This window comes from Musa acuminata, chromosome BXJ3-11 (genome assembly GCF_036884655.1).
Source record: "Musa acuminata AAA Group cultivar baxijiao chromosome BXJ3-11, Cavendish_Baxijiao_AAA, whole genome shotgun sequence".
Classification (NCBI taxonomy): domain Eukaryota; kingdom Viridiplantae; phylum Streptophyta; class Magnoliopsida; order Zingiberales; family Musaceae; genus Musa; species Musa acuminata.
This window is the reverse complement of record NC_088359.1, coordinates 30664156-30674663: the sequence shown is the minus strand read 5'-3', so window position 1 is coordinate 30674663 and position 10508 is coordinate 30664156. Positions and strand designations below refer to the sequence as shown.

The 10508-nt window shown below is 38.9% G+C and overlaps 2 protein-coding genes across 4 annotated transcripts; both read left to right on the top strand.

Moving 5' to 3' along the window:
• Positions 1-2571: 2571 nt before the first annotated feature.
• Positions 2572-6291, top strand: LOC135653127 (uncharacterized). Its single transcript, XM_065174648.1, has 4 exons — positions 2572-3137; positions 4908-5016; positions 5107-5179; positions 5766-6291. Exons 1-4 carry the CDS (start codon positions 3098-3100, stop codon positions 6027-6029), a joined length of 486 nt encoding a protein of 161 aa, XP_065030720.1. The 5' UTR covers positions 2572-3097; the 3' UTR covers positions 6030-6291.
• A 361-nt stretch (positions 6292-6652) lies between these two features.
• Positions 6653-9714, top strand: LOC135653126 (uncharacterized). Of its 3 annotated transcripts, XM_065174646.1 has the most exons (4): positions 6653-6994; positions 7077-7221; positions 7322-7875; positions 8743-9714. In XM_065174646.1, exons 3-4 carry the CDS (start codon positions 7526-7528, stop codon positions 9293-9295), a joined length of 903 nt encoding a protein of 300 aa, XP_065030718.1. In that variant the 5' UTR covers positions 6653-6994; positions 7077-7221; positions 7322-7525; the 3' UTR covers positions 9296-9714. The 3 variants fall into 3 exon arrangements, with proteins under 3 accessions (XP_065030718.1, XP_065030717.1, XP_065030719.1); XM_065174645.1 differs by lacking the exon at positions 7077-7221; XM_065174647.1 differs by lacking the exon at positions 7077-7221 and having other exon boundaries at positions 7317-7875.
• The last annotated feature ends 794 nt before the right edge of the window (positions 9715-10508 follow it).

Here is a 10508-nt window from a genome sequence, read left to right as displayed (position 1 = left end):
GTCGATCAGGGGCAACTGTTGGAAAAATATGATAAAGAAGATGATGAAAATACTATGCAAATAAATAACAATACTATAGGAAATATTTAGGCTTGAAACGTGTATAAATATTTTTTTAAAAATAATATTTGTCTTATCTTCTCAATAAGATTGTTATGGGTTTGATGTAAATGGTTTCAGTGGATATGACAAGTATTATCTTATTAAGTAAACATAAAGAATTTTCAAAGAAAAATTAGAGAACATGTAATTTAATCACTTGGAGAATAAAGAAGAAGAGCATGAAAGAGATGTATTCATAATTTACCCTCAAATATCTATTTATAGATATTTTTTCAAAAGACACAATATTTGAAAAATAACTACCAAAATAATTATAAAAGAAACCACCTTTTCAAATAATTCTTTTGAAAATAATTTTTTTAATTTGAATAATTTATAACAATCTCCCACTTGTTCAAATTTAAAAAGAATTTCAAGTGATTAAATAGTATTTATGAATAAAGTAATATATCTTTCGATTTGAATATTATCTTAGTGTAAGCATCACAAAGTAAAGTAAAGTAGAAATTCCAAATAACATAAAAGCTTTGAATTTGTTATTCTTAATAACAATACCAGTGATACCATACACATAAATATAATATTTTTGTATTCCTCGTAAAATCTCGCTTAGCTCTAATATGGCCTTGGGCTCATCCAAGTTCATGAATTTTTATGAGAGAAAACTCCAACTCTCAATCGAAGCGGTATCACTTCTAAGTTCATATAAGTGAAGTTCTTATAGTATCTTTGTCACTCTTTGAGATACTTGTCATAACTTAATTGAACTTCATTAAGAGTATAATTAACTCAACCCTCATTAGGTGATAACCAGCACTTTAATATCTTTATATGGGACTCGTAAAATATTTCAAAGTGCTGAACCACTCCACATATCAATGACTTGTTCTTACCCTTTGAACTCTTTATTACTCATTTCATAATTTTGAGTAGAATTGCTATCATCGGTGGATCTTTTATTCAAGGAGTTTTAGCCCCATCCATTTTGATGTTGATCTTACAACTTCTCTTATAAGAGGTTTAGTGAATGGATCAACCAAATTCTCACTTGTTTTCACAAATGTGAGTGAAATAATCTCACTCTTGATTAATTTCGTCACATAATCATGTCTAAGACTTATATGTCTTGACTTTTCATTATATATTTCACTATATGCACGAGCTAAAATGGCTTGCCTATTATAAAGTATAGAAATTGAATTCACACTCTTAGAAGTCAATGGAATTTCTAATAGAAAGTCCCTCAACTATTCAGCCTTCTTTCCTGCATTTGCTAGAGTAACAAATTATGATTCCATAGTTGAGTGAGTTATACACGTTTGTTTCTTGCTCATCACCTCTCAAGGTGAACACCCAACCATTAGTAGATTTGTTATCTCCAAAACTCGATATACAACTTGCGGTAGTATATCCTTCTAAAATAGCAGGAAATTTTAAGTATTATAGGCCATAATCTTTGGTTCGTTTAAGGTACCTAAGAACTCTTTCAATAGCCTTCCAATGCTCTACATTTAGATTGCTAGTAAATCTACTCAATTTACTAACTACAAATGCTATATCAGGTCTTGTGCACTGTGTTGCATACATAAGATTTCTTATAGTACTTGAATATTCTAATTGAGTCACTGTTCTTCCAACATTCTTAACTAATTTGATACTTGGGTCAAACGGGATATTTACTTCTTTGATTTTTAAGTGACTGAATTTCTCTAGTACTTTCTCTATGTAAGAGTTTGACTCAAAATATATCTCACACTATTTCTTTTTACCTTGATACCTAGTATAGTATCAACTTGCTCAAAATCTTTCATTTTAAATGTTGAAGATCGAAACCTCTTTGTTTCTATAATACCTTTCATGTCGTTGCTCACTATTAGCATATCATCAACATAAGGCAAACTATTATCATATAGTCATCATAAGTTTTGAGATAAACATATTTATCTGTAATATTATGAACAAATCTATTAGAAAGAATTATTGCATCATTTATTCCATCAAAACGATCCAAACGAATAAAATCTTGATTCAATAATTTAATGGTATTTGTGACCTCTATGGTAAATTTGTATAAACTCACAAATATCATTTTTAAATTGTTAGAAAAAATACGACAAAGAAGAGGATGAAAACACTATGGAAACAAAAAACAAACATAAGATCGAAAATACTATAGGAAATATTTAGGTTTAAAATGTGTATAAATACTTTCCTAAAAACGATATTTATACTCTATTTTAGTGGATATGACAAGCCATTAGAATATCTGTATTGAGTAAACAATAAAAAATCTTCAAAGAGAAATTAGAAAATATCTAATTCAATCGGAGAACAAAGAAGAAAAGTATGAAAGAGATATATTCATAATTTATCCTCCAATATCTATTTATAGATTTTTTTAAAAAAACATCGTCTTTCAAAAATAATTATCAAAATAAGAAATCATCTTTTCAAATAAATATTTTGAAAAGAATTTTTTTTTTTAATTTGAACAATTTATAACGGCAACTTGAACGAGACGGCAGCGGCGGCGGCAGCAGCAGCCGTAAGGAAAAGTCGGAACACGATACGGGGAGCGAGAGGCTGGGGCTTGGCCGCGAGGGCCGGGACGGGGTTTGGAGAAGGCGGTAGGAAAGAAGGCAGAGCCCTGTGAGGTGGGTCACCCCGACGGAAGTATTCGGGCGACTTCTTCGACGCTTCCATGTATCTGTGTGGCGATAGCAGCTTGAGAATGGTATTTCGAAGACAACCAGCCGAGCAAACGTAGATTCCGATTTGATTACTGAGAACAAGAGCAAGGAATAAACGGAGAGGGCTCGATCAAGCGTTTTGTTTTGCAGAACGAACGCGAGAGTTCAATAGCATCCGATTCTCCCTTGTCCGGGCCAAGGAAAAGCTTTTGCCCAACGCAGAAGGAAAGACGATGCTGACCGCTTCTCTCTGACGCCCCCGTCCAACTATTTATATGCGCCTCGTCTCGTCGCCCGACTCATGGAACAAAGGATCTGTGTAGGGTGAATTCAGGAACCGCTCCATGGCTCAAATACTCAAAGGACTATGGGAGAGGGTCCAAGGCAAGTGACGCTTCCCTTCTTTCCTTCTTGTTGTTTGATGAAATGTGCGTGTGGTTTCCAGCGTCGATTTCCTGGCGTTTTTGGTTGTTTTAGTTGGGACTTCTTTAGGGTGATATTATTAGAGCCGACGGAGATTGGCTGAAGGGAGAGATCTTAATTCGTTCAGACATTTCCATAACATCATTACGTCTACAATAATCGTGTTATAACACGATGATATCATGAAAATGTTGCATCAACAACGACTAACTGGTAATAAATAACACCAATTTGTGAAATTTTTTTCTCATCAATTGTTGGTCTTTTCTGTGTGGGCTCAGTGATTCTGTTACAGATGATACACCTGTTGGCGTTCACATGAAATTGTTCTAAATAAGACATTGCAGTATGGTGAAAAACTTATCAAAGTGAAAAAGCATGCATGTTCCAGTTCATCTTAGCCCCTAACAATCACCAAAATGCCTACGCTTATAATATAATCTTCTAGTTCTTTGTTATAATATGGAAGACCAACAAACTAGGACTTTGTGAGTTATTGGATTATTCTACTTTAAGACCTTGCACCTTCTATGTTGCAATAGCATATTATCTCTGTGACTTATCAATCTTATTGCTGGTCATTTTGAACTCATGTTCAAAGTCGGGCATATTGCAGCTACATCCCTTCCTTTGCCTTAGAAACAGGACGAATGCATCCAGTTTCTAACCTATCATCCTTCAATTGAATCTGAAAAATATAATGAATAGCTGCCAAGTTGTTCGAAACCTTCTCTCACACCTCCCGGTCAATGCAAATGATTATTATATTAGAAACCACAAAATCATCTTATACTAATTTGAGATATCAACCGACCTCAATATAAATCATAGCAAAGCCATATGTATGGCATTAATGCGTTTGGTGGAGACTGTGATAAGGCTATGGATACGTCAGAATATTGGCTGGGGAACTTTCCTATCTTGGTGTTCTTACTAAAGGAAGGTTGGATGATGATAGACTAGCTCCGTGAGGTGCCAACTGCCTTACAATGGGTGGTAGAATGATAAAGAATTCTGGTGAATAGTTCTACTCTCAGCCATTCTTTGCATAACATGTCAATCTATTATAAGTGACCAAAATGGGTTGTCCCAGCATGTGAAATGAGATATGGGCATTATCGCTTTTGGTTGTTTCATCGAAAAAAAGAAATCATAAATGTGTTCTTTTTCTTGATTAACCTAACATTAACTATCCCAATTTTCAACACCAGTTTAATTTTCTTTTTGCTAGGTCTTCTTTAACAAATTTGTTTGCATCAGACTTCAGTCAGGACCCCCCTGACATTGTATGAACTTCAAGCCAGTTTATTCCCTTTTTTTTCCTCCTCACTTTGCTCTACAAGCAAGGAATTGGGATGGAATGAATTGGTATGACCATGGCATGCATACTTATTTGCATGTTGCTAAATCATAACTCAAACTTGGTTGACTTTTCTTTCCCAGACCTTTTCAATTCTCGAAAGATCTTCAAACAATGAAGTCCTAACAAGATTTGTATTTTAACTGAATTTTTCTTTTTCTGTTGATGAACGCCTCTTGGCACTGTAATTTCTCTGTTTATAGACCAGTTTGTGAAGGCACAATGTCAAGTTCAGAGTAAATACATGTGCAAAATAACGAGTTATAATACATAGATAGGTGAGCAGTTCTACTCTGCATTGAGGTAGCCTGTAATCATTATTCTTGTATTTGATTGTGTTGACATTCATGTCTTTCTATTATATGATGCAGGTAAGTGGCATCTGAAGATAATATGTAGCCATGTTTTTAACCAATATGCTGGTAATAAGCCACTCATGGCGTTGGAAAAGCTCCACGTTGCAACATTACGGGTTTTTGAGTAAGCTTTTTGTATCCTTTCTGCCTAAATTTTTTTAAAGTATTTTCAGAATATGGTTTTAGTATGTTATTATGTTGATTTAAATTGCAGCTCTCTGAACAAGAATCTCCTCGGTCCTCATAAGCAACCTCCATCTGCATCGACTATTGCTAACAAAGAAAAAGTATGGTGTAATTTCATATCTTCATGATCGATGAATCTTGTGAATAATGGAGCACTTGCAAAGTTTCTGTTGTTAGTATCTGAAAAGTCAAAATTTGTCGATTGGTACAAAAGGATCATATAGCATGTTGAGGTACATATGGAGTTAGAAACGTATAGACCTGGTGGTAGTGTTTTTCAATCATAATATCCATCTTCTGAATGTTTTATGTAGTTCTGCAAACTTGCAAGGACACTAGAGCCAGTAACGTGACATTTCTTTATAAATTCCTGAGAGTCAATTAATTATCGGGAAAGAACAAAATGAGTTCCTCAACATAGGGTAAAATGCTCATGCATCTACATTTGCAACCTTAGTGTTTCTATAATTACCGCTCACATGAACTGAAATGAAACATGTTAATATCATATCTCAGTGAGGGAAGGCCTCCTTTGTCATGGTCTCATGGTTGATGACCTAGCAATAGTTGAGGTCTATAACAAAACAGATATATAACAGTAGCACATTGCTTATTGGGAATCAGATCATTTGAATAGTGTTACAACATTTCTTGCTTAAACTTACCTGTGGTTGTTTACAAATGCAGGAGTACAGGAAGACCAAAACTGAAATAAACGAGAATGAGTTCTATGAAACAATTTTGGAATGGTCGAGTAAAGATTTGCGCATATATACGGTGAATAAAATCATTCTTGCTTGTCTGGCATCGCCCGCGCTGACCATCGTGACAAAGAACGCGGGCAAGCGAGTGCCAAGGATCGGACATGTCGTGGAGAAGATTCCAGCTCCTGTGTTATTCTCAGCTTACTCTGCGTTGCTTGTGTTCCTCCCAGATATCCGTGTTGAGTAGGAGAAAGTATCCAAGTTTAAACAACTTCCCTGGTGTGTTCAAGCAGGATCAGTATTACTATGTTTTGTGATGGTTTATAAGGATTGTATTACAAGAACAATTAAATAAATATGCGACAAGCTGGATAGCTTCTGTGCAGAATGGTATTACATATTAATTTGGGTGATTTTACGATTGAAATATCAGCTTTTATATCGGGACGCTTTGATCATTAAAGACAGAATACAAGGCAATTGCAATGAATATTGCCAGATTCTTTTAATGCATATACTATTATTTATGTGCAACTTGTAACGACGATTGGTGGTGGCTTTGTGGTTGAGAGCTGTAATCTGGGATTGAGGATATCTATCTGGTGGGGAGAAAGCCTCGGCTGTCTGAACATGACCAATCGGCACGCCCACAGGAAGGCAGCATGGTTGAAGTCTACATCTAGTACTAAAAGCATGTGACGGGCGCGTCATTCACGGGACGCAGCCAGCCACGCAGGAACGGAACCTACCAATTCCAATTCAACCTGACGTCGCCGTTGCCCCTGTCTTCCTAAACCAAAGAATCCGTCTCCAATAAAATAAATAATATGGTAATTAAATAAATATATATAAGATGTAGAAGGTAATAGGAGCCATTCCTTTATCTTTTTCCTTTTCCTTTTCCTTCGTTCATGCATCATCAGATCGTCCTCAACCTTTGGTCGTCGTCTCCAGATCCGTAGCTCCGAGCAACGCAGCAGCAAGCGCCGCACCGCCCCCTTCACTCCTTGTCTCTTCGTCCCCTTCGAACCACTTTCAATCCAGAGAGAGCGCGAGGAAGGATCGAGATTAAGAAAAGATAGTGACCACCTATGTTTCCTTTTCGTCGCCCCCCGTAATAATACGCCTTTTGCCTCTTCTGATATCGCAATCATTTCCTCGGGTTCAGGGCGGTGCCACCCTAAGACCTCCACACGCACCCTTACTCACCAGGTACGTCCTTCCCATCCCAAACCCGAAAGCGAATGAAAAGCTGAGGAGGAGACCTAATCTTAGTCTAATTCTCCAACTCTAGTTCACTAATCGGATCTGTTTCTGCCGGTGTCGGAGAAAGTGAGAGAGCAAAAGTAGGGAAAGAAACACGTTGCCCTACTCATGTTTAGTTTGGATCTCCTTTTCCTCCCTTTTTCCTCTTCCAAAATCGTATGACTGTTTTGCTGGTTCGTTCATTTAATCTCTCTCCGGTATTCTGATGATTTTGGTTTACCTTTTCTTTCCCGCTTTTATTTATGATAATTACGTTCTTTATTTCTAGAGCAGGACGAAGCTTGTGAAGGAAGAAGACGATCGCGATCTCATCCGTATGGAGTCAACGCGTCGGTGGGTTCCGTTGTAATTTCGTCGGAGATCCACGGGTGGATCGGTAGGGAAGGGAAGGGAAGGGAAGAGGAAGGGAGGGGAGGGGAGGGTCGGTCACACGAGCGAGGCGACGATTAGGTCATAATTGCCATCGATTGATCGTACATGGGATCGTTCAAGGGTCACGTGCTGCCGGGCAGCCTGTTCCTGGTGGTAGGCGTGTGGCACGTGTGGAGCTCTGTATTCCGGTACGTGTCGGAACCGCCGGGCGCCTTCCGGGTTCGGGCGTGGAGCCCGGTGGGCCGGGGCAAGGCCCGGCACCTGGAGCTCTACGTGGTGGCCGGCGGGGCCTTCCTCGACATGTGCGTGGAGCTGCTCTACTCCACCCACCTCCGTTGGTTCGTCGGTCCCGAGCGGATCCTCAACCCCGCTCACATGAACGACTTCGAGCACGGTGGCATGCTACTCATGTTCTTCGTCTACGGCGCCCTCGCCCTCGTCTCCGAGAAGACCAGGTCAGATTTATCTTCCTTCGTCTTCCTCTCTGCATATCTTTCAAACTGACTCGAGAAAACCATAGACTGGGTCATAGATAGTGAGTTTGGACGGTGGTCCAGTGGAAATCTGGTTCTTGTAGATGCAACGCAGCAGTGGAAGCCTGATTTGTCTACACTTGTTTGACCAAAGAGATGGTAGGGAGAAGGAAATGAAAGTCTAAATGCATTGGATTCGTTGATTTATTTATCCGACTCGATTGCTTTCTTGTGGCACTTTGTGCGCCTCGCTTTTCCCGGAGCTGTTTGTGGCTTATATTGCTTTGCATTGGACAATGAAATGTATGTCCTTGTCCGGTCTTAACCCCCCCCCAACATTATTGGCGTTGTCAGAAGCAGAGCTGTCCGAGAATAGCTCAAGCCCGTCAAGTATTTTTCTTTTTCTTTTGTGCACTTAGGAGACATAGGTGTTCATAACAGGTTAGGATTCCAGACTGGGGAATAAATTCTACGCTTTCGTTGCCATGTCTAAGCATTACGGGCTGATGGTTGTGTTGCATGCAGTTGTAAGTAAGGTCCCAATTCAGAACTTCTCTGGAGATTGATAAGAATCCGCCAGTCACTTTATGCCTTCTTTATGATTGGAATACCTTTATGAGATTGAAAAGAGATGCGATAACGACATTATCTTTTCTTTTAATGTTTGTCAGTGTTGATGGCAAATTCTTAAGGTTTAAATTTCAGCAATAATAATAATTACACCTTTTCTTGTGGTCGGAGACAATTTGCTTTAGAAGCTGGTTTTGAGAGTTCTTCGATGCCATGGCATCATATTTCTGGTTGATATATTGTATTTGTTAACAGTGATAAACCATACTCCGATGACAGGTATTTACGTTTGCCGGAGGGGGCATTGTGCCTGATAGGTGCTGCTGCATTCAGCTCGGAGTATCTGCTGTTCTACTTCCACTCAACCACTCACAAGGGATTGGAGGGTTATTACCACCTCCTGCTCGTCCTCCTCATCGCTCTCTGCATCGCCTCTGCGATTGCGGGTGCCCTCTTCCCCACCAGCTTCGCGGCGGACCTCACCAACGGAATCTCAATCACTCTCCAGGGCTTGTGGTTCTACCAAACAGCCTTCACTCTTTATGGTCCCATGATGCCCGAGGGCTGTCGCCTCGATGGCAATGACATCGCCTGCCACTCACATGACAACCAGGTCCGAGGGGAGCTGCTCGCCAACGTCCAGCTCTTTTCGCTCATCCTGCTCGTTTTGGTCTTCGTGCTCGGATCCTATGCTGTAGCTGCATCCCGGTACGGACATCCGGATCTCAGTAGGTCGCATGCAGGCGAAGAGCATACAGCGGGAAGCGGTGGTTGGAATTTTGGTACTCACCTCCGCACGGGAACGATCCTCGAGGAGGTTTCTGCCCATTGAGGGACGGAGCACACAAAACTCGTGCTGGTTGTAAACTGGTGAAGGCAGTACAAACTGTTTTCAGTCTCTCCTCTTTCTTCCATTTACTTTCTTCTTGGAGGATGGCACGATCCCAGACTTGGTCGAGCATTATTGGTGGATTTCATGCGCTAGACTGGAGCAAGTTCTTTGATTTGTTGCAGGGGTTCTTTGTTTCCTGCGCGCTCCGTTTGGGCAGAGATGTTGCTGTTGTTGGTCTGATTGTCTTGTGCATCACAGACGTCCCACAAATGTTTCTTGGACTTGATCGAAGATAAGGCGAAGGAACATAGGCAAAAAGACCATTCTATATACTATTTACTACTCTGTTATCATTAGTAGCACAATGATTGAAGAACAAGGCCAAGGAAATAGACAAAAAAAAGTAGTTCTATTATTCATTGCAGGGGTTCTTTGTTTACCGCGGTTAAGCTGCTGAGTGCCTGCGATTTTTGTGCTTGCGTTTTCAAGTCTTAGTGAGAGAGACAGCGACCGGTGGCAATGGCGCAACATTAGTTTGTCCCCACAATGGACTGTGATGTCGAATTATGAGCCCCGACACACCGAATGATCGACTTTGTGGCAGTACCATCGGGTTAGTATAACGATTTAAGTCTCGTTATACTCGATACACCTCCACGTCTACGGATAAGATGAGTGCGAGATTACGAGCAACACCGCAAGTGATTTTGATGGAGACGCTGGATGGGATGAAGAGTAGAGCTAGTTGATCTCAAAATTGAGTTGTAAGCATAAAAATCGATATGTACCCTTTGAATTATTATGTAAAAATATTTAATATTAAAAATTAAAATTAAATAATGATAAATCAAATTTATGATATGCACTCTTTGATATCATTCAGTAAATATTTATCTGATTTATAGATATATCATCGTCAGATCCGAAAACTACTACTAATCTCTCAATGACTTAACTTGATTAATATTATTTTTTTTACCATTCTCCAAGACATGTAATCTTCCATTTATTTGCTATTTTATAGGAATCTTATATTATCATATTTATCTTTGATTAGGAAATAAAATATATCCCTTAAAATTTTTTTAGATAAATAATAAAATATTCAAGAATAATCCTTGAATATCATTTCTTTTTATATAATTTAAAAACTTATATCTCAATCCTAAATATGTAAATATCTTAAATTAAATTTTCTATTAGTCCATAACTC

What these genes read in the sequence shown, in the direction of transcription:
- LOC135653127 (XM_065174648.1), top strand. Translation starts at nt 3,098, where the DNA reads ATGGCTCAAATACTCAAAGGACTATGGGAGAGGGTCCAAG. An exon ending in ACTATGGGAGAGGGTCCAAG is followed by an intron (nt 3,138 to 4,907) that starts GCAAGTGACGCT and finishes TATATGATGCAG; the next exon opens with GTAAGTGGCATCTGAAGATA. An exon ending in GCAACATTACGGGTTTTTGA is followed by an intron (nt 5,017 to 5,106) that starts GTAAGCTTTTTG and finishes TTTAAATTGCAG; the next exon opens with CTCTCTGAACAAGAATCTCC.
- LOC135653126 (XM_065174645.1), top strand. Translation starts at nt 7,526, where the DNA reads ATGGGATCGTTCAAGGGTCACGTGCTGCCGGGCAGCCTGTTCCTGGTG. An exon ending in CTCGTCTCCGAGAAGACCAG is followed by an intron (nt 7,876 to 8,742) that starts GTCAGATTTATC and finishes CTCCGATGACAG; the next exon opens with GTATTTACGTTTGCCGGAGG.